Source organism: Lissotriton vulgaris, chromosome 5 (assembly GCF_964263255.1).
Source record: "Lissotriton vulgaris chromosome 5, aLisVul1.2, whole genome shotgun sequence".
NCBI classification, from domain to species: domain Eukaryota; kingdom Metazoa; phylum Chordata; class Amphibia; order Caudata; family Salamandridae; genus Lissotriton; species Lissotriton vulgaris.
Genome location: NC_141693.1, coordinates 402567010 through 402591366, shown reverse-complemented (window position 1 = coordinate 402591366; position 24357 = coordinate 402567010). Strand labels below are relative to the sequence as shown.

The 24357-nt window shown below is 43.9% G+C and overlaps 1 protein-coding gene across 3 annotated transcripts in view; it reads left to right on the top strand.

The window, feature by feature from the left end:
- Positions 1–24357, top strand: part of SLC16A9 (solute carrier family 16 member 9) — a 246081-nt gene that overhangs the window by 193740 nt on the left and 27984 nt on the right. For all 3 annotated transcript variants that reach the window (XM_086921751.1, XM_086921752.1, XM_086921753.1), the window contains exons 3-4: positions 12535–12678; positions 22754–22849. In XM_086921751.1, coding sequence (XP_086777877.1) covers positions 12535–12678; positions 22754–22849 — 240 coding nt within the window. The remainder of the gene's footprint in view (positions 1–12534; positions 12679–22753; positions 22850–24357) is intronic.

Sequence of the window (24357 nt, the reverse complement as noted above, 5' to 3'; positions counted from 1 at the left end):
TCATGGGCAGTTGTCTGGTTTGTGGTCCTGTTGCGCCCCAGTAGCCCCAAACAAGAGGAGAGTGTCCCATGCCTCGGCTAGCACAGGCGCTTAATAAGCGCTGTCAAGACACGCCCCACCTCCTTCTCCTTGGTGGCTGTGGGCTTTGTGGTCCTGTGCTCCCCAGAATGCCCAAACAAGCAAAGAGCATCCCACACTGCTGGTAGCATTGGCACTTGATAAGCGCTGACTGTCAGGAAGTGCCCCGCCTCCTTCTCCTGGGTGGTTGTCAGCTTTGTGGTCCTGTTGCGCTCCAGCATCCCAAAACAAGCAGAGAGCATCCCACACAGTGGTTAGCGTAGGTGCTTGAATAAGCGCTGACTGTTATGAAGTGCCCAGCCTGATTCTTCTGGGTGGTTGTGGGCATTGTGGTCTTGTGCACCTAGCAACAGCAAATTAGCAGAGAGCTTCCTGCGTTGCGGCTAGTGTTGGCGCTTGATAACCGCTGACTGTCAGGAAGTACCCAACCTCCTTCTCCTGGGTGACTGAGGGAGTTGTGAGTTTATGCGCCCTCGGCCACAAATGAGGAGAGCATCCCACAATGCTGGTAGCATTGGCACTTGATAGGCATTGGCTGTCAGGAAGTGCCCGCCTCCTTCTCCTGGGTGCTTATGGGCGTTGTGGTCCTGTGCTCCCCAGCAGACCAAAATAAGCAGAGAGCATCCTGAATTAATGGAATTAGGGGTATGTGTTGGTCAAACGATATGCAAAGGTACTTGGTAAATGTTTTTCCCTGATACAAGGTCGAATTTCTGCACACTTTTGTGTGTTTTACTCTGACAACCTTTTGTTTCCCCCATGAGAAGGTTAAAAAAAAAAATTATAAGTGAACTGTGGTTACTGTCTTGCAGCTATATCTGGTGTGGTGCTTAATGCTATATCGACCTATATCTTTCTACAAGGACCCTTTCTGACATCTTGTCACCGTGAAGAGTGCAGCCAACTCGTTATTTCCTTAATCGGAAATGTAATCTCATCAATCCTGTTAATTCTGAGGCTTATGATAGACTTGTTGATCCATTCTTTCCAATACATAACATACACTTAGAAACAATTTAGGTCAGCCTTTTGGTAATGATTGGATAGATATGTTGTCTTTCTCACATGTTAATGTTGATTTGACTCGGTGTTCTTACTTTTTCATCTGTTTTTGTTTTTCACCGATGAGCAAATCGGTCTGTGTTCTGGCTGGGTGAGTTATATCCTTCCACCGCTGCTTGTAGGGTACTGTTTCTTTTTTGTGTTTCAACACTCCATATATACCTTGTTTGTTCTTCTGCCCCAGCTGCATGCTCCATACTTCCGCCTCTTTCTTAGCCCCTCTGCCATGGTCTGTATTTGCATCCTGTTCGGAGATGAATGTGCCCTGCCTGGTAAAGTGATGTTCAACCCTGTCTTGAATAACCTGGCTGATTGTGCAACTGCTGTCTGATTTTCTTTTGGCCATAGCACACACAAAATCCTGCATGCATGCTAAGGCCTAGCCCCAAAATTGACCAAGCGCCCCACCGCAAGCTCTGAGGTCATGAGGGACACCAAACGTATACTCTGTAACAGACACAAGACCTCTGTCTGTGCCATTTGGGACATGTTCTGTGAGTGGTGGTTGCAACATATAATTTTTGAATACATAGTTTTGGACACGCCTTTTTACCTCATCCAATTTGAGAAAGCCATGCCTACAGGTCTGCTCATGTAGTGTACAGTCATGGCCACACCCTGCGCTGAAATGAGGGGCCGATTTCCTAAGCACTGCCATTTGGTTGATGTTGATGACCTGGGGATTAGTCAGTAGATTCAGTTGTTAGAGGAAGAGAAGTTTCTGGGCTGAGTCTGGTCTTCTTGTCTCCCCTTGAGTGGCCCATCCAGTGGCATTGCTGGGGGGGCGGGCGGACTGCCCCTGGCGGCATGAATTTTGGGTGCGGCGGCGAGCCCCCTCCCCCACTCTTACCTGTGGCCAACAAGGGAGCAAGAATCGGCAGCACCCCATCAAACCCACCCTATCTATGGCCGCATGAATCACCAGTATCCCCCCCTCCCCCCCGCTGCACTTCGATTGGGCAGCCTAAGGCCTAGATATGCCACTGGGCCCATCGAGAAAGGTAGACTGTATCCAGGAGCAGAGCTTTACACTTATTTTGCGTGTGTTTTGGGTACTCCTACTTGGAGCCAGGGTGATCACTACCTCCTCTGAAAGCCTCCATCTTAGACAAAGACTGTCTCTGCACTGCAACAAAAAAAATGGAATGGGAATAGGAATGCCCGCAAACAGGTTCCTGTACTTCAGACAGTGAATTCACATCCCCTATCTAAAAACCGTCTATAAAGATAGGGCCAAATCTTACTCACTTTGTTTCAGTTTCCAATATTCTTCACTGACCAAGGACCAGAGTACTCAGAAGGCTGCTGTAAGGCAGAGCTGGCACTGTTGATGGCCAGTCTTCTGGAGGCAAGGGGACATCACATGTTCCTTCTGTAGAGATCTGAGTTGTAGTGCGATTAGGGTTCTTCTCTTTCTTAATAGAGAAGCACGGGTGATACATTCACCTATTGAGTCTATTATATGACCGCTTGACCGCTTGTGTTGAGTATCTACCTCCCTCACATCCCGTAGACGCATAGTACTGCTTGGCCTCGCTACCCTGATAGCAAGTGCGGTAAGGGTGTGCTGGTCTGGTTTGAAAATCTAACGTAGGAGAGACCCCAGTATATCTGAGACAAAAGACCCTGAGCCCCACTTTTGTGGCCAGTAGACCCTGGTTGCCCTGTGACTCACTGAACTAGGTCTGTTACTTCCCTCTCACACCTTCTTGTGCTTACCGTTTTCCACCCTGTTCTGCTCATCGTATTCCATTTTTTTGTACACTTTATTAACCATTGCTCGGCAGGTGCAAAGTTCTACCAAGCCACTTTCTGGCTTTTTTTGCTCTGGCACAAATTTTCTTTTTTACCTTTTTTCACTGTACTGTTGTAAACTGCCTGTATTTATCCATATTTATTTGGAGTTTTGTGGAAAAATTAAGCGGAAGTTAGTATATTTTCACATTTATTTAACCAATATATATGCACTCATGCTTGAATGCCTGCCAAATTTCAATTCTGTAAACACCCGCAGAAGATACAAGGACACAAGTTCACGCCGCTTTCCAGCTTTTGAAGAACAGATTGCACATAAAAAAATATAAATCTTTGTGAGGTCAAGGCGACCAGAAAGAAACTAACGTTCGCAGCACTGCTTGTCAGTCAACATCGGACAGACATTTTTTAACTCATTATTTTTTCATGCGGTTTTGTCGAACATTATGCGCTGGGGGAGGGGTCTGCGACCAATGCATTGCAGGCTATTCATGCGGCGGATTTGTTGTACTTTCACAGTTTAAAAATGCTGCATATGAGATTCATGAATGTCTCAATTATCCTTGCATATTTACACACATAGTCACCCAGAGATACTTGGACACAGATATCCAACTACCTACGACATAGTCTGGGCAGACACACTTTTTAAAATAAAGTACGGCAAGGAAGCAGATTCCTGCTGCTGTCTAACTTGAATCATAAATTCTAGCAGGGAAGTTCCTTTTTTGGTTACATATTTCCAGTTTTTAAGATGTCCTTCAGAGGAATCTAGCTAACATTCCCGCTCAAGTGGTTAATCATGTGCTTGAGGATCACAGAAGTAGATGAGGGTTAGTTTAAGTGATGATTAACACAGCCTCAGTTCTTCAGCACAGGAAATCTCAAGGGTCATCTCCCGCCTCAATTCCGGGATGAGTCAGCCTCGTCAGCAGTCTTACTGGAACTTAAACTAGACTCACAACACATTGTTTAATTTTAACCTAAACAGTCATATAACCTGCATTCCTGAATATTTTTACCTGAGGTAAGTCTCAATTGCAGTTCTTTGTCATTTGTTGATTTTGGTGATCTTCCTTATGTGCACACTTCTAATTTATGATTCCCGTACGACCCTGTCCGATTAGAGCCTAGGTCTACTTTGATAGATCACTTCTTGGGACACCATAGCGAAACAGGTGATGGAAGTTGAGTGTAAATTTGGCCTCTGCTTGTATTGTGGATAAAGCTTAGAGGGAGGCCGTAGTACAACGTAAAGCCCCATTCATATTTCATTAGGAGATTCAAAGCAGGAGAAATAGGTCAGCATGCTTTGGCCTGCTGACAGCCAGACTGGAACTAGATAAACGGGGGCTCAGATTTGCGTCCTACAGTAACATGGTGTAAGTAGTATGTTTCAGTGGTGTAACGAAACTGGAAGGGCCCCCTTGCAAAGTGCATGGGGCCCGATTCACAGAACTAACTTAAGACAAAATCCTAAACCTTTTACCATTTTGGTATTCACTGAAGGCACTTACACATTTTGGTATTCACAGAAGGCACTTACTCATTTCGATATTCACAGAAGTTAGGAGTCCTAACTTTAGGACTCCTAAATGCCTTCTGTGACTACCGAAAGTCTTAAAGTTAGGTTTTTTCTCAGTTTAAGAGTAGTAAAGTTAGGAGTCCTAACTTTACTACTCCTAAACTGAGAAAAATCCTAACTTGTGAACGGCATAGCAATAGATGAATGGATGAAAAGAGCTGGCTGAGAGCACCTGCATTTTAGTGTATTTATATATACATCATGTTATAAAAATCAAAAGGTCTTGATTAACATCAAACTTAAAAAGTATGTCTATGTTGGGATATGGGAGTTTAATCTATAACTACAACATATCGATAAATTGCAATTTTCAGCAGTAACGGACAGGTTCATCAGATTCCTTCTTTTGATGTGATGAGCAGGTGATCTTTCAAAGACTTGAGTTCCAAAGTGGGGCTTCAGAGGCGAATGCTTACACTCAACATTTGGTTAGGAACTAATTACTGCACATAGCACATAACCATACTCGTGTATGTATTTTTGTTGGTAAGCAAAGAAAAAAGTATGGGTCCCCTCCTCAACTAGGAGCCATGGATGCAATTCACAATAGCAGGAGTAACCATTTGAGTAGACAAATAAGTTTAGGGGCATATTTCCAATGCAATTTCGGAGCGCAGAACTGCTGACATTTTCTAAACGCAGGGATACGCTGTATTCACAAGAATATGGTGCACCCCTATGTTTCTCCTAGTGCTGGTGCAAAAAAAAGCTGCCTAGTGGCAGCGCTGACTCCCCTGCCATCATGCTGCAAGGGATGATAGTTTATGTGCAGGAAGTGACATCTTTCTGCACATAAACAATAATGGTGATTTGTACCTTACGTGATCCATTCTGACACCTGGTATTCCATAACATTAGTTTTTGGCGTAGACTCAGCGTTGTAAATCTGGGGCAGCGTCAAAAAGCAATGTGTGTTGCTGTGGAACGCCCACAGCAACACACATTGCACACCCTTTGCTGCAGAGGACTGTGGTAGAACGGGGCACATTTACAAGGTGGCCTTAAGCCACGCAAAGTGGCATAGCGCCACCTTTTAAATATGGAATATAGAGCCGTGCCACTGAAGCGCAAAAAAAGTGACGTTCTGGGGGTGGTGAGGGCTTCTAAATATTCCCCTAAGTTTGTCTGAGACTTACTCTTATGAAGGAGTTGAAAACATATCAATTCACTGCCCATGCACATTTAAAGCTCACATATATTTGTTTTTGTAAACTTCCTTCTCTTCACTTACTTCAGTTGAAGGGTTCATCAGCGAACAACCCACTAATTTTATCCGAAAATCTAAGCGTAATATGCCTATATATTTGTCACTTTTTTCCCAGAGAGCAACATTTTCCTTGTGAAGAAATTCCTCCACTTAAACCTCCCAAAAATGTGGGTTATTTACTTTTCGAGTTGGAAACTCAGGTTTGTGTATCCAGTCTGGGAAAATGATGATTACCCACACAGGTTCAACTTTATTGGTATTTCTCTGATTTAGCATTCAAATCCCTCACTCCCTGGAAGACCCCTCCCTCTTCTTTTATGTCCCTTACCATTATTTACTCATGCAGAAAAACATGCATGCTTTTCCATATTGTTTGTGGAAATCCAATATATTATGATGGTAAATGTCAGCTAATGTAAATAATAATTTGTTGCTCAGGCCCATGCTGTAGCAGACTTGTATGGGGATAGCAGGCCGTGAACCGCAAGTAGAAATCATTGATACAAAACTTCAGTGAGACTCCATGGCAGCCACATGCTTACACACACTTATCACATCCTCTTTTGAGTGAGGGAGAATAATGCTTTAATTGGTTATCAGTAATTGCATTACACTGCCGTGATGAATTTCAAACAAGAGGGCCTTGTATCTAACTTCCCAAGCTTTTAAAGGCCCCTCCTCCTCCTTACTTCCTGTACCTTACCAAGCCTATTCTACCTTACAGTTACACTGGCAGACAAGGTGGGAGAGAGGGGTTAATCATCACAGTGAGATAAGGACTCAGAGTAATGCAATTACCTGTAAGTAATCGAAGCATTACTTCCTCTTACCTCTCACTGTTATGAATTACAAACAAGAGATGTATGCAAGCCACAAACTGGAACTGGAACCATAATTCAGAAAAAACTTTAGTCAGCAAGAAACACAAACCAACTGGTACATCACATTGGCCAATACTTCAGAACTCAATAGATCAGGCACCTCAAGACCTTGGACCCCAAAAAATTTCTTACCAAGAGGCCCCATGAAGTTCCGCCATTGAATACCACATTCCACAACCTCCCCTTGATCCCCAGAGGAGACGACATACCGAACTGCTTGTATGCCAAAGTAATCTCAGATCTGATCCACCTGCCTAAGGTCTGAGAAAAAGGCTTACCAACACAACGAAGGGAACTAAAATTAACAAACCAGGCAGAGGAAACCGTGAGCTCCTACATTCTCTCCACCTAGCTCAAAACCTCCCTCCTAAGCTCAAGAGAATTAAGAGCCTCTTCCTCTGGAGACTGAGAAGCTGGACAAAAAACAGGCAGAATCACTTCCTGTTGCAGATGAAACATGGACTTCACCTTTGGAACAAACTCAGGGTCCACCTGTAGGACAATCCTGTCATCAAATAACCTAAAAAATGAAGGGAGACAAAGGGAGCCCAATTCCCCCGTCATATGTGATGGTCATCAGGAATAATATCCTAAGTGTCACAAAACGAATTTCCCCTGAGGACAAAGGTTCAATAGAGGGATATTTTAGAGCCTGAAGCACCAATTGCAAGTCTTAGAAAGGGCACACTTCCTGAGGGACAGGGCGTAGATTCAAGAGCCCCCCCCCCCAAAAACCTTGGAAATCAAACCATGCTTGTCTTCCAAACCACCCCAAGTGTCATGTTGTTCCCAATAATCAGTAGGATTTGCACGTTTGTGAACAGCATAAACTTTGGGTCAGGTGTTTAGACTGATTCCCTGCACCCCCTTAGTATATGTTGGCCTAGAGACCAGTTAGCTCACAGTGCCAAAATAAGTCCCCCTAAACTGCACAAGGAGCAAATGCTTTCTGGCAACCTCTGAAAATGAAAAACCTGACCGCTCAGGATCGTGGTACAGATCAAGGGCACTTTCGCTCAGTCACTTGTTCACTCTTGTCCTCAGAAGTAAACAGAGAATACACAAAGGGATGTTCTTCAATATACTTTTTGAACCAATGTTATTCTTGTAGAGCACAAGTGCTAGACAGAAGCATATGTAAGTGATTTCCAGTACCAAAATATTAAATAGCAGGTATAGTTCCACTATGGTACTAAGAACAGTGTATATATGCTGGCATATAAAACAATATAGGAATTAGGCGAACTCCTGTTATCCCTACCCTACATGTGTCTAGAGGGTGTGTGTATGTATATGTATATGTATATATATATATATATATATATATATATATATATATATATAGCAATACTCGTCCGGCGCAGCCTGCGCCACCAATTAGTAATTCAATCGGATTAACGAACGAAGAGTTGAACCCAGTTCTGGTGCCAAACAAAAAGGTGCTTTATTAATGCATATTGCTTAGCTCGCCCACCATTACGCGTTTCGACTGTCTCCACAGTCTTGGTCACATATATATATCTCCAAGAATCCCCCCACCGGATTATACAACCCCAATACCTGTCGGGGCAGAATGTAGAACCCTGTTTTGGTCACAAACTGGACACCCCTTCCTGAGATGTTGGGCAGCTGCTTGTCTTCTCTGTCTAACTCCCAGAAATGCTTATGTATTTATAATAAAAAGCATCCTTGTGATGTATATACAAATTAGCATTATTATGGGTTTACAGATAGCTCTGTTGCCCCGTGGATGAAGATAGAACGACATTGTACAGCGTGTACAAAGGCCTTGTACTTGATGGCAGCATAATAATGTTGCGCAAAACAAAATGTGGAAGCAAAGCAGTTTCAGAGAAACAAATCCAACATTGTAATGCACATGAATATGTGCAAGAGGTTATCGTAAAAAGTTATTGTCCAGAAAGAGGGCAATGTAAGGAAATGTGCTGCGTTGCTACATGGGCCTAACTCAGGCACATAACACAAGGGGACTCAAAAGCCTTCATGGCGACTCACTGAAATTTAAGAGTGGCCAAAACGAGTCCCAAATGAAACCCATCCTGAAGGAACTGAAGGACTTGAGGAAGCGATACAGGAGCAGTTGCTTCTGAGAGATCCACTTCTGAAAATTCTTCCAGTGTCTGGCATATGAAGACCTGGTGGACAATTTTGTGGAAGCCTTTATAGAATAAGACACTGAGTCCGAAAGGCCCTGAAAAATCAATCCCTCCTGTTCCACCTCTAGTCCGTCAGTTTGATCTTAGCAAGAGACTTGACCTGGAGAACAGGAAAACCCAGAGGGGAAGCTGCCATTCCTGACCCACCCTCATCGCTGTCAGAAGAGGAAACAAGACACAGCAAGGCCATGCTGGAGCCACCAGAATGACCTGTGCCTGCTCCCCCATAGCCGAATCAGAAACTTCTGGATTAAAGAAAATGGAAGGAAAGCAAACATCAGGCAGGATGGTCAAGGACATGTCTGAGCACCCACTCTCGAAGCCAACACCTTCTTTCCCCTTAGAAAAAAAAAATGGGGAAGATGGGAATTGCAAACACTCGCAAACATATCCAACAGGGGGCGTCCCCACATCAGACAAATCCTGGCAAACACCCGGGAAGAGAGACAAAAGTCCTGGGAGGACGGAATCTCCCTGCTCAGGCGATCGGCCTGAGAATTCAGAACCCTCTGAATATAAGAGGCCCAGCGAGTACACACATGGGACTGAGGCCATAGAAAGAGCTGATACACAATCTTTAGCAATGACAGGGTCCTCTTCCCCCTGATGAATTACATAGGACTTGGCAGTGGTATTGTCTGTCTAAATGACAACATCGTTGCCCAAAGTCAGGTGAGAAAAGTGCAGAAAAACTAGCCTCCAGTTCCCTTCATTTGGAGGACCCGCAGCTTTGGCTGACATCCCAGACACCCTTGACCTGGAGAGGCCCCGACTATGCCCCCAACCACTTTCTCTGGCATCCGTTGTGATGATCATCTATACATGAGCAGTCAAAATAACTCTATTCAAGCTATTAGAGGGAAAAACCCACCCAGCTCCAGCCGTGTCACATCTGTCACTATGGGAAGACAAGGCATATCCTGCAAGCTGTGAACCCACGGACTCAGGATGAATGTCATGAGGATATTGAGGTGCCGTCTGGCTCAGCAGTAGCGGCTCTTCTGCTAAGGTGGAGGAGCATCGCCCCACTGCTTTTTAGTAGTGAAATAAAGGGAAAATAAAATGATAATAACTCGCGTTATTATCATTTTTTTTTCTCCTTTCGCAGCTTTGCATGAGGGGGCAGAGCAGGAGTGGTAGCACCCTCCTAAGTGTGCAATGTCTGATTGGCCGGCCCTCTTGGGCTGGCCAAACAGTCTTGTGGACTTCGCATGGTCTCCATGCAGGCTGCATTAAAGCCTGTGTGGAGTACATGCCCAGGCTCCCAGTCATGTCTGAGCACCGAAACACGGTGCTCAGACCAATCACAATGCTGCTAAGGCAGCATTGTTATTGACTGACTGGGATCCTGTGTGCGCTTCCTGTTCAGGCCAGTGAAGGAGGACTACAGAGGAGAGACGCAGCGAGAAGGTAGTTTTTTATTTTATTTTTTAATACCCAATTCCCTTGCGTCATCCCCTGCACCCGAGCCCCTACCTTTGATCCGTGGTGGCCGCGCATGTGGCTCAAAGAACCAAAAATAGTGGCAGCCAGATCCCCCCTGCACCCTCATCCAGTGTGAGACCGCCTGAAAAGGAACTGGCAACAGGTCTTACAAATGTTCCTGAATCTTGACCACCCTCGAGTTCGGCAGAGTGACAATGCCCAAATCTGTCCTGAACCGGGCCGCTATAAAAATGTGATTCTGCTCTGGACTCAACTGAAATTTCGTCACAATTATCAGAAACGCATGAGATGACAGAAGATCCAACAGTGTCACCACATGAGAGGACATCATGAGAAGAAACATCGACTTGACCAGGCAGTTGTCCAGGTATGGAAAGATGGAAATCTCCTGCTAATGGAGAACAGCCATTAAAGGAACCAACGTCTTCGTGAAAACACAAGGAGCTGAGTTCAGCTCGAAGAGCAGCACTTGTAACTGAAAATATGATGATCCCAGTGCAAACCTCGGAAATGGTTGGTGATCCGGATGTACAGGGACATGCAGGTATGCATTCTGAAGGTCGACTGTCACCATACAATCTCCCAGGGAGATCAGAGGGATGTTTTGTTGTAAAGACAATGTCAGGTACATATGCCTACAAGGGATTTGTTCAACTATAAATTCATATTAGTTTCTGCAATCAATGTTAACAAGCTCTGTCCAGTAGCTTACAATTCAATTTCTACAAATATATTTTCAATTATTTCCATATGAGCAAATCCTCAAAAAAATTCTTAATCATGGTTATATGTATTCAAACAATTAGATTTGTATTAGCAAAACAATTTGCAAAGGGTACAGAAACATGTATATAAGATATTCCATAAAAAACAATGTAACCAGAAGTTCACAATGGTTCAATATTACAAAACACCTCTTTGTTAATATTGTAAACACCTTTTCAAAAACAGTCATAGGAAAATGTCACCGACTAAACAGGCAGCATGTCCTTCAATCCAATAATGTAAGAAATAGGTGTGAAGGTCGATGTTTCGGTCTAATATAGTATATATCCAGTAGACCATCTTCAAGACATTTAGTATGGAGATGAATGTTCCTTCAAGCGTGCTGTGGATAAAATTAAGCTTTATTTTAATGATCCACAATCAAAGAGATGTGGTGGCTGAATAGCCTCCCAATGATATCAGCAATCAATGCAGATAGATCGAGAGCAAAAACATTGAATGTAGTCTTTATTTCTTAGCCCTCTTGTTCAAAATACGCATCAGTATGTATTTCGACTGGGCTCGATTCAACCGACGTCCCGCTGCCTACATATTGTGTCGGTTGTAGCTCCAGACGATACAGAACATCGCCGCCAGACTCGTCCTCAGTATGCCTCGACACGAGCACATCACCCAACACCTACAGAAGCTCCACTGGCTCCCCTTCGAGAAGAGTCACCTTCAAGATACTCACCCACGCCTACAAATGCCTACACAACACCAGACCCAATACCTCAATGATAGACTCACCCTCCACGTACCCAGCAGAAACCTCCGATCCGCAAACCGCATCCTCGCCGAGACCCCACACATCCGCAAACCCAAAGTAGGGGGATGAGCCTTCTCCTATATCGCGGCCAAGACCTAGAACGAGCTCCCGATCAACATTAGGCTGCCCCCTCCCTGAACTCCTTCAGGAAGGCTCCTAGGACCTGGCTCTTTGGCTAAATGGAACTGCTCCCCATATCCCCCCCCCCCCCCCAGCGCCTTGAGACCGTCATGGGTGAGTAGTGGGCTTACAATTCCCAGATTGATTGATTGGACCATGAAATGCCCCCCCCCTTCCCCAGGCCGGTGGTAGACCCCGCACTCCTAAACCCAGAAGCAGAGAGGAGAGAGACGTGCGTGCTCAAGCCTGTAGAAAGACAGTCAGGGTTGAAAAGCCCACTGGTAATCAAGTCCCTTCCCTCCTTCCAACAACACTCACCAGCATGCCCGTCATTATGAGGAATCCATCCACAGGCGTGTTGATTTTTGCATTTTTAAGCTGAATCTTGCCTGAGCACCAACTCTATTGAGCACCGCAGGGCTGGAAGGCAGCAGAGCACCGCGCCTGCCCTAAGAAAGATACACAAAAAAGGAACAGGAAGTGAGAGTGAAGGGGCTTTTATAGTTTGGGAGGGAGGCACAAGGGCTTCATGTTTGTAATTCATCATGGCAAGAGGGACAAAAAAGCTATAGGAATTTAAAACACCATATTTTTAAAACTGTAATAATCTCTCAAAATTAAAATCTGTTTCAAATAAATATACATACATTCAAAGTATTATAACTAACATTGTGATTTTTTTCTCATAGGTCCAGTGTGTAGTCTGTGTGTGTCTACTTTTGGAGCACGACCTGTAACAATCTTTAGTGGATTCATGGTGGCAGGAGGACTGATTTTAAGCAGTGTTGCTCCTAGTATATATTTTCTATTTTTCTCATATGGAATTCTTGTTGGTAAGTTGACTTCTCTATTTTTAATTCATTCAAAATGACATAATAATGTTGTGTCTTTTCTTTTATGTTCCGAGGTTATGCAGTACATGTTTATTATTACTTTTACAGGGGAAAAAGAGGTATAAAGTGGAGTAACACATTTAACGGGACAGGTTCACATGGTCGAATCTAGGCAGGCCTGCCTCATCTGTCCAATGAGTTATGTATGGCACAAAAAGCTTAGTGGCATGCTGGAGACAATAGGGAGATATGGCCCTTGGAGATGCTGGGTTAACACTGTGTGTACTGCATGCACACCTGCCAACCTAATCCTCATGGTCAATGTGGGAGAGAGTTGGGCTTAAAAAGGGTGGTGCTTTCAACTCTCACTACCTAAATAGCCCTGTAAGGGTAATTTAAGGGGCAGGTTAATGGAGGGGTCAGGAGTGTCCATCAATGCCTTAGAAGCCTTCCCTGCCCCCTTTAAAATACAAAAAAAGGCTTGTGATTCCGCTTTCAGTGTCCTTTTTACGAAACAAAACCCTGCATGAACTCTAAGGATGCCAAGCCTCTAGCATACAAGTGAGTGGCACCGCACTCTGTATAAGATATCAAATTCACCCTTTGCTCGCTGTTTATCAGCTTTTCACCAGGTGATTGTGTATCAACCTTGATATTGCGTTACTTATGTGGCATTGTGAATGTTGGCATGCAATGCTGATATGAACGACAGTCTTAGCAGGACTTCAAACTGTTAATCGGGGGCGGGGCGGGGGGATGAACCGTATATGTCGATATACCAGAGTCTCAGAGAAAATTGTCTCGGAGACCCTCAACCACACGTTCATAGTTTGCGGTGTGTATTATCTCCGCTCGTGTGGCTTGGTGGATAGTGTCATAATTGGGTCTGTCACTTGAGTGCTCTGTGTTTCAAGTGATGAAACCATTCTCCACCAGGATGGAGGCTGTCTGGATGTTGACAGTAGTGAGAAGTTAAAATTATCTCCCAGAAAAGTTTATCAAACAAAGAGAATCAGGATAGGGATAAGGCTAAAAGAAAGAGTTTGTGTTCAGTGGATAAGTAACTGGTCGCCAACACCTAGTGGTCGGGTCTACATGTTTTGGCCGAGAATTCCCCTACTAGTCTTTTGGCCGCTGCCAGAACCGAAGGAGTACAGGGCCTAAAGTTTTGAGCATGCCACACACAATGCAGGTAAGAATATTCACTCACCAATGACGAGTGAATATGCTTACCTGTATTGTGTGTGGCGTGCTCAAAACTTTAGAGTTTGGTGTTATAGGCGCAGACTTTGGCCCATAACTTTAAAAGGAGTTCACATTACCCATGGGATGCCAGAGGACTCAGACGGAATGCTTTAGCCTCTATTGAAGCTGTCAGATGCAGAAATGCTGCGTGTCCCTCTCATCCAGAAGCGTGATTTCAGTCAGATAACGTTATTCCGGATGCTGGGACTGAAGGACTCAGCAGACGCAGCATACCATGGTAAGGTAAAACTGGCTTTTCATAGACCTTAAACACCCTAAGATGAAACATGGACTAGAACACTAAATAAAAGATCACTAAGATAATGGGATTATGACACAATAAACAGGCAAACCATCTATTATTACACAAACAATAGTGGGTGGAAAGCATTTGCAATAAGTGACCAAAGCTGAGGTCAAGAAATTGCTAGCTCTGCTAGAAAATAATTTGAGGCCAGATTTATGATGCTTTTTTAGGTCGCAAACCCCTTCCCCTTTGTAAGTGGTTGTAAAAAAGTATTTTTAAGAGCAGACAGTGGTCTCACGGACCACTGCCTAAACTTAAAAAAATGAAATGAAAATGTTTGTTTTTGAAAAGCATTCCATATCCCTTTAAGGAAAAAGGGTTGCGTTTAAAAAGCAAACAAAAAAAATGTGCTCTATTTTTAATAGCAGTCAAAGAAATGGTGGCCTGCTCCCCATCTCTGTGATTTTAGCGATTCCCAATGAGTCGCAAATTGTGACATACCTTATGAATATTAATGAGGTAGGTCAATTTGCGTAGTTCGGGCTGGACAGTTCCCATGAGGCACAGGGTCAAGGCTGATTTGCATATAGCCATTGTCTGACCTAGGGTGGTGTGGAGTGCAAAAAAACGATGGATTTAGGCCCAGATCTTTGTACTGGTGTGAATGTAAGACATTGTTCTGCATTCTGCCCATCAACTGTGTTTTTTGCAAATTGTGACATACCTTATGAATATTAATGAGGTAGGTCAATTTGCGACCTACCGGGAATCGCAAACCGTGAAAAACACACTGTAGCACATAACTGTGTAAGATTACCTAATAGCGAATCGCAAAAATTCACTATTAGGTACTCGCAAACCTTAATCTATGTACATCTTGCCCTTAGTGTTTCACCATACTTGTTTGCTTGCAAAAGAAAATCTAGAGCTTCCTTCTGGAATGTGGGCATGCTTGGATATTACAACTTTTTCACTTGTAAAGTGGGTATAACAGGAATTGGTGTTCTTGCACTGATTTCCAAATATGTTTTCTAATTACAAAGTGATAGGTGGCATACCCAGTTGAAATCAGTTATGAGTTGCGCTTTACCTGTGTGGCTTGGTTTGGCTGGTAATTCCTTTTATCATCTGAATTGGTAACAATATGCCACGCAACTGAGCACCTTACAGATTTCAGTTGTTCTCATACGTCTACCAGTGTGCTGTGATTTGACCTTCCAGTAAACTTTTTTGCAGCAGTTCTCTGTTGTGGCTAAAAGTGATCCATGGGCTATCAGTGTCTTAAGAACCAGAATAGAGTATCCTGAGCTTGTTATGTTTCCGGAGGCTACATGGATTATTCCATGTAGCCTCCCAAGCAAAGGGTGTCATTCACCCATTCCCGTTGCGTCGGACTAGGTTGGAATGGCCCGGACGTAACGGGAAAGATAATAAAGAGCCCGGGAGCCCGCATCTCGAGGCAGTTCGAGCAAGAACCACACTCCACGCTGTTACTTGAAGCATAAAAGGCCATTTTATTAGGACCAGGTTGCAATCCTTTAGACTTTATTACATAGTACATAAATGCAATAAATATATTTCCCCCATCCCAAACAGACTCATTCTCCATTCATCCTTCTCAAAACCATCTCACCTGTTTGACTCTTCCTCATTCACTCGGTGACCTCCTTCCACTCCCTATTCTCACCTTCACTTGCCCTCTGAGCATCCTCTGTTGAATTTCCTTCATTGCCTCCGGCACCCCGCTATCAGTCACCCGTGTACCGTTCTCCCCCCCTCCCGAGTGGTGTATCCACCCGTATGTGACTCACCACCCCTCCAAAGTACCGCAACGTCTCTGCTCTGCAACCTGCCCTAAACTGGCACGTTCAGACAAAAAAACCACTCCAAGCCCATTGCTTAAGACATGTCTTCAAAATTTTTCTGTGTCCCCCCTGGTGGTGCTCAGGCGTTGAGAAGAGGCTGATTCTCCTCTTCCGACACCTTATAAAATCTCCCAACTCCCTCCCCTTCCCTTTACTCCTCTAATCCCACCCACATCTTGTCCTTTCCGGTGTTTGCCCGAATTCCCTAGGGGAAGACTGGTCTGCGACCTTCACTTCTCCTCGGGCCGCATTACATAACTATTCACTTTCCTTGATGTCAGAAGATTGGCTGCAATCCATGAACATCAGTAATAATGGCATTTTTTCCTGCATGCCTGGTGCTGGAAACTATCTGGCTCACTGTGGGCAGGCTATTTTGAAGGTTGCCTTGTGTGATTTTTATGGGTTTGTGTTCATATATCCCCTGTGTCATGTGACTCAAAATGATGTTAATATAGATCTTCTGATTGACATCGGTAAGGCTAATCAGTTGACTGAACTCCAGCTCTTCATTTAGTTCTTGGTACAATTACACTCCTCATCCTAAATTTCCAGAAATTGTCAAGAGGATCTGAAGAGTTGGACTATTGCCTATTAGTCTTTCTTTCCCCCAGTCATTTAGACCCATGAAGCTCTTTTGAAGAATCATGTTTGGTCCTGTAGTCTGTCGTAATTTTAGGTCTTTTATAAGTTTTCTTACTGACATTAACAAATTAAACAACTTTGTAATTTTATCACCAAGGAATTGTCTCTACTACGGTGTAGTTTCTTGTGTTGTCCACATTAGATTTGTCGTCCGAAGACACTGGGTGATATTTGTATCTGCATTTGATTGACGGGTTGAGGTTCTTTTAGGGATATCTGCTTAAAATGGTAATGAATCCCTCTCTACATTTGATGTTCCCTAGCCACCAAATACATTGATTTCATGATGATGGTTTTTAGGTGACAACCATTCTCAGGTCCCAGGTGCCCCAAAGACACATGAAATCAAGACCCTGGAATTGAGGCTAGGAGTGACAAAAATGGCTCGGTCATGAAAGCTACAGGCAAAGATAATGAGGCAGACATTGGCCTCTCACTGCACTTTAAAACCCCAAAATCCAAAGTATGTAAACAAAGCTAAATCTGCAAAAGGCTTGCACATTATGGTGAGAGATAGACCTGCAAAAAGACGAATGAAGAAGACCTCTTTCTCATTTTTTGATTCTGTTTGCATATTTCGTCAGGGTCTTAAGGCTCTGTTTTCCAAGGTATGTTGAGGACAACCACATTTATTTTGAACTGATTGATGATCAGTAGAAAAAGACAAGTCAGCACATGTATTGTGACTAAAAGATTTAAGGACATCTAATGGTCATGACTCAGTGGTCAGAAAACAGACAGCCATCCTTTTATGGTCTAAATATATTTTGACTGAATAAAGATGATGAATGAATGACATCCTTCTGTTTGGTGATCGCACGTTGCCACATTCCACATTCCCAAGGTCCGATGTTTTAAAGACCACACTTGAGCAGATCAGTTTGTGAAGGTTTATTATTCAAGTGAGATTGTGACACCCCTTGGCAGCACCAGCTCCTTCTCCCAGTTCTCTCTCATCAGATCCGCACTCTGTTCTGGAAACCCATTACCTCTGGAACAGGTTGCTACCAATAATCTACATTAGAATATAACATATCCTTAGAAAAAACAATACACTGCATAACGGAATTAAAGACATAAAACAATTGTCATAAGACACAATGTAAATCATTTCTACAACACATGCTTGAATAAAAACATGCCAAACAATATTATTCCTTATTGATCCAGGTAATGATTTAGTAAATTAGAGTAAATGTTCTAAAATAAACCAAGACCAAAACAACGAGAATCCAATCAGCAGAGTCAGAGATATGCAAGTTTAAAGAGTTCAGTGAAAATAGCGACAAGAAGCACAGAGTGGCAACTGTGGTTATCTGGTCACACTGGACCGTGACAAAATCATAAGAAGCGGCTACAGGGACCCATTTGGGCCAGCTGAAGACAGTACCTTAATCCTGGTTGCAAAGAGATGTGGAGTCCCGCGTTGAGGATGCATTGCTCAGCAGTAGTGATGTGAGGCCCTGGCGAGAAAATGCAAAGTGCAGTGGTGGTTCCAGTGTGCTGTGTGGGGTGCTGCAATGTCCTTGGGTGGAGATGCGTCATGCAGTGGTGGTTCTGAAGAACTAGGAAGTGCAAGGTGATGTCCTTGCATGGAGATGCATTGAGCAGGGACGGTTCCGAAGGTCTGCGATGGGCGATGCAAAGTCCTTGCATCTGGGAAGTCCTCACAGCAGAGGCAATGCATCGGATCTGAGGACAATGCGTCAAGCAGCAGAGGTGATGCGCCGGTTCTGTGGTAGATGCACCTCACTGCTGAAGAGATGTGTTGGGTCTCCTGGATCCACAGATGGGCTTTTTTCTTTTTTTCTTTTGTGATGTCCTCATTCTGCCATTTCACTCATTGGCAATCCTCCCTTCCTTCACTGGTGATGCAGGCCAGGTTGGTGTCTTTCCATACAAGAGAGCCATTTCCATTTCCACCCTTCCCCGGTGTGCCTGTAGCACGGAAAGAAAACAGAACCGACGGCTAATCCTTGCCTTAATCATTGGATTTCATACTTCTGAGACCAGTCCATCAACTTAGCCCACACTAGTATCACACAAGTCTTGTTTGCTTACATATATAACACTTTTTTTACATACCAGCGAAAGGGGTGGAGAATCAGACTTCCATAGTTTGCATATCTCTCGTCTCCCTAAAAGAATTACATAAAAGATGAATCTTGCGTCCAACTTGCTGATCACTATATCATTGTTTTGCCAAACTTAAAAAAAGACCAGGGCTAAGCTTACCCTCACTAAAGTATCAATAACTTCAGTGATAAATTCACACACCTCAAACCAAAATTTTTCAATATAAGGACATGTTAAAAACATATGCAAATCATCAACAGCTATGTTCCTACATTTTGGGCATTCGTACTTTGTCCCAGCAAATTTTTTCTAATTTTGCAGGAGACCAGTATACACTGTATGCAATAAAAAGAAGGTTGCGTTTCAAGTAGGCAGGTTTAACTGTTTCCCCAAGTAAAGTAAAGGAGACTTTCCAAGTTTCCCACAGATTTACATTCGGTAGAACCCCCCCCAAAGACTCTGTATATCACTGTCTATATCATCTTCTGCCTGGATCAGGGTATTGTACCACAACGCTACCTCCTTCTTAACTGCACCCGTTCTGACTGCTTGGTCTAACCAGGAATCTTCCTCCACTTCCTTCCATTCTTGACACCTCCACCATGCAGAATGCTGATAGTATTTAAACCTGGTCAGTAGACCCCCTGTAAACACCTAGATTCTTTGTCTCACTGTCTGGGAGTAATATATAAAGACCGACTGCCAGCTACATCTAGTCCTGTGCACCAGAATCAGGTTGCAGGCACCAAATAGTTATGAGAAGAAAATGCCAACTTAAAGCTGCATTTTCAGAATTTTGATTAAAATTCCGACTTTACCATTAAAGATGACTTTTAATTACAATTCTTTAGGCACCAAAATCGACCTGTCCACCTGAAACCTCTTGAAGGTTATCACTTAATAAATGTAATAAGGTAACCCAATGTTATCCTAAGGGAGAGTTATGCCACACAGGAGTGAATAATGAATGCAAGTGTTGGACCTGGCCTCGTGGCGTGGTTCCTCCCCGATCCTCAGCGCCCCATTAGCTCAGCCCCGCACCCAGAAATCCCTGATCGTCCCATCCATGTCCGCCCAAACGCCGACGACCAGCCCCGGCTTACCCCCGTACCCTTCCCTGGCCCTGCGCGCCAGACCCTGCATGGCCCCATAGGCCCACCGGCAGCCATTTTCCCTTCCCGAGTTCCCTTTTCCCTGGACCTAGCATGACCCCCAGCCCCAGCAACACTCAGACTCCAGACACGCCAGCCCCCGCTGGGAGGGTGAGAGCTTCCCGAGTGAGAGAAGACCGGGAGTTTCGATTACACATCCGGCCTCCCCTGAGAGACTGGTTTCTGTCACACCTCTGGCCATCCCCTGGGAGCCGGTTTCGATCGCACCTCTGGCCTCCCCGAGTGCTGGCTCCAAACCCTGCTGGGCGTCTGGGAATACCCAGACGCATCCTCAAAGAGATCAAAGGGCCAACCGCCGGACCTCACCAACGACCAGCCCCCAAGGCCTAAGACCTCCGCCTGCGAGGGTCCAGACATCAAAGAGCCACTGGACTATATCAAGGCTCGCCCAAGAACTAGCGGGCAGTTGTATCCTGGACAAGAAAGCCCTGCTGATCTGATCGCGGGTGACCCTTGGGGTAAACTGAACTTTGGAACTCTTCGAGCCCTGCTGACGCTGTCGCGGCTCGATCTTGAACCTTAAAGATCTTCATCGAACTTCCCGAGCCCTGCTGACGTGGTCGCGGCTCGAGGAATACTCTGGTCTGGCTAGGCCATCGACGCTACCAACACGAACTGAGTAACCCGAAGTGAGTAGGACATCCAGTACGATCATCATCTCCCATGTCCCCCCGGCTCGAGGATTGAGAGCTGTGCGCAGGGTACGCATCGTACTGGCCCAACAACTAAGACTGTCCCGCTTCCCTGTTACCCGAATCTCTGAGACTTTACGATCCCTCGATCGCCTGTAAATAAGAGTGCTGATTCCTTTTTCCTGTTCATAAAGAACGTGTTACTGAAAACCTACAGTGTGGTGTCCGTTCGTAAGTGTGATGTGGTCTCAGTGTGTACGATTCATTACTCGAAGTCCTCCCAGGTGGGGACCTCTCGTCAAGGCTCGGCATTATTGACAGGAGAGGTGGGTCACGGAGCGGTCGGGTAGACATAACCTGACCTCTGGGGCCGCCCCTTCTAACAGTAAGGGTTTACTCTACCCGGACATGTAAACCCTAAACACACATGTCCAATTTTTTAAATACACTGCGCCCTGCCATCTGGGCTGTGTAGGGCCTACAATAGGGGTGACCTGTATGTATTAAAAATTGGGTTTTGGGCTTGGCAGAGGTTTCTTTTGCCAGGTCAAAGTAGCAGTTTGAAACTGCACACACAGGTTGTATTGGAAGGGATGTGGCATGTTTAAAGAGCTACTTAAGTGGGAGGCACAATCATTGCTGCAGGCCCACCAGTGTTTTTTTAATTTATAAGCCCCGGTGACGTGGAGTACCATTTTATGAGAGACTTACAAGCAAATTTAACAGATCAATTTAGTATAAGCCAATTCTACCTTGTTTTAAGGAGAGAGCACTTTATCACTGATTGGCAGTGGTAAAGTGTTCAGAGTCCAAAAGCCATCAAATCAAAGTAAGCAAAACAGGAGGGTTAAAGTCAAATATTTAGGAGAGAATCACACCAAATATGCCAGGTCTAACACACCACAGCTAAGGATAAATTAACTCGGAAGCATCAAAGTATATGTGAGCCACCAGTCCTGTGCCAACTTTAAAGTGCTAAATAGTTAGATCACTATTGGTTTGCCATATAAATGGTGCTCGAAAATAAAGTAATTTTAGCTTGGAATGAGTGAATGTGATAAAGAGTGGACCAGAACTAACTGCATTACTTAGAAGTAACATCAACTTTTTACTACATGTATATCTCCTTTCAGATATTAAGGGGCTTATTACAATGTCGTCCGCCCAACACCGTCGCAGATACAAGTCCTACTGACCTCCAGTCAGCGTTCCTGACCGCCTAATTACGATGCGACTGCACATGGTGCAGTCGCATACTCCATTTCCTTATGGGAGCATGTGCTACGGCCATAAACCGGTCGTAGCACAAGCTCCCATAGGGAAATGGGAGGTTGTGTTCATCCCTGCACCGCGTGGCTGGCACCTCAGGGTGCCTGCCACACGCTGCAGGGATCCTGTGGTGTCTCCTCTGCCTCAAACGAGAGGCCACAAACACAAGGGGCCCTGCTATGGTCCCCCAGGCTCACTTTCCGACAGGCTTTCCATGTCAGAAAGTCCGGCATGGAAAGCCTGCCAGAAACGGAGCATCGTAATCCAGACGGGGTAAAACCCATATGGATTACGTGCTGGTCTCCGACTGGCCGACGGGCTCCATGAGCCTATCGGAATCCAGCCGGAATGACCAGCCGGTTTCACTTCCGACTGCCTAAATTGTAATTAGGCAGTCGGAAGTGAAACCGTCGACCTCGGTTGGAAAGCCTGCCACCTAAGGTTGGAGGCTTTCTGACCAAGATTATAACTGGCCCCTAATTGTAAATGTTATGTTGTGACTTTTTGCTGGAATTGCGATAGAAATAAAAAAACATTTTGTTTTAACATGATTTATTATGGCTTTATATGGTGTTGAAGATGTTTAATTATTTTTAGTAATCATCAGGTACATCTTTTGACTGACTGGCAGACATACAAAAACTCTCTCCTAAGCCTATAAGTTGGCTTATTTTACCTTGCCCGACAGATTTGGACATTCTAGAAGCAACAAAGCTTTAGGAATTGGTTCCTTCATATGTTTCCAAGTATTTGGTTAGTTTATTAGCTTCATGTTCACGTAAGGCTTCCATTTGAGAAGAGACTTTGCACACCATTCTTTCTTACGCTAGCACAACAACAACTAACTATGCTGAATGAAATATAACAAATGTATTTGATGATTGATTTCTAGGATGACGTAAAATGCTGTTCTTCTGGTTTTAGGTCTTGGGTGTGGCCTGGCATATACCGCAACAGTAACCGTTACTTGCCAGTATTTCGACAGGCGCAGAGGTCTTGCACTTGGCTTGATTTCAACAGGTATTGTTTTAAAGTAATTGTTAAGCAACCAAAATGTCTAAACTCTATGGAATTATTGACTATTCTATTGAACAACTTAAACTAGTAAAATCAGATGTAATTTAAATTACCTTCATTTTGTTCCGAGTGAAATATGAAATGCTAATACAAGCTAAAGTAAAGTACTACAGACTGTGAAAGTGGTTGAAATAAATGGTCAACGTGAGGATACATCCTAGGCCACTTCATTATTTCAGCTGAAAATCTATATCTAATTGGGTCTCAAACAACAGTTTTTTATAGTGACTAAGTAAAACTCAATTCTGTCCTCCAAACCAGCGAGAAGGCACACTCCGGTTCTATCCCTTATCAGATATTGTGGCCTTGTGCAGTCCTCCTAAACTTTCCTACTACTTAATTTCAGGAACTGACTGTTTTTAAAATAGGACTTTTGGAATCGGTGTACCCCTAAACTCTAAAGCTTGAGTCACAGGAGATGAACAATTCTATGCATAGTTGGATAACATTAAAATGTTCTTAAATATACATTGTATGAGTTGCCCAGACTTGCAGTGAGCACATCACTACTCCACTGGAATGCACATGGCAGAATGTGAAATAGCTCATCTTGCTTTTTTTAAACTTGGTTTCTGTCCTTTGATTAAGCACTTTTCTGAGCAGATCCTCCTTTTACTACATTCTCATGAAATAATAAGGCATACTCTTCCCTTTTGCAGGTTGAGAGGAATTTACTCCAATTCTTGACAAGAATAGCTTTACAGGGTGTTAATAGCTGAGCAAAACGTTTGCGAAACTCGACAATGATGATGTAATACCAGCCTTTAGTCTGAATAAAGATCGTCGGTTATTTGGTATTCATGGAGGACCAGGAGAGGCAGCCATCTTGTTTTGCGCACTCATGCAACTCCGGTCCTATCTTTATATGTGTGGACACTCTGCAGTCATAAATATACCACTTGTAAAATAACTATGTAAATAGTAAACAATCAATATGTACACAAGTGTAAATTTACCTTTGTGAATCACCACATTCATTTTATTTAAATAATCAAGCCCATTTACTACAAGGTACTACCATGGCCAGCTTCTTCAAAATTGCCGCTGGCATATATCACTGTTTCACTTTTGTGATGTTTATGCTTGCCCTGATGTGATTTAGAATCTGAAAAAATATGCAGTTTAGATGAGAACGTGTGAAACAATGTAGGAGAGATGGTAAAGTTTCCATTCCTCACAAATTCGGAAATAGGAGATTATTAAGCATATATTTCTTACCGCATTTTTTTAACATGAGCAAACCTGAGTTTCTGTTTCCAAGAGTACATGTTTCTGCATATGATGATAAACTGGGGCCAGGTTACAGTACTTTCAAATTTGAAGCAAGGTATCACATTTAAGCATTTTCCCAGGGAACATGTTGTTAGTTTTAATATTTATATCTGTAGTTAATGTCATGTCCCATAACAGGAATACAATGATGCTAGTGGGCGTAGTTCTAGAAGAACTGA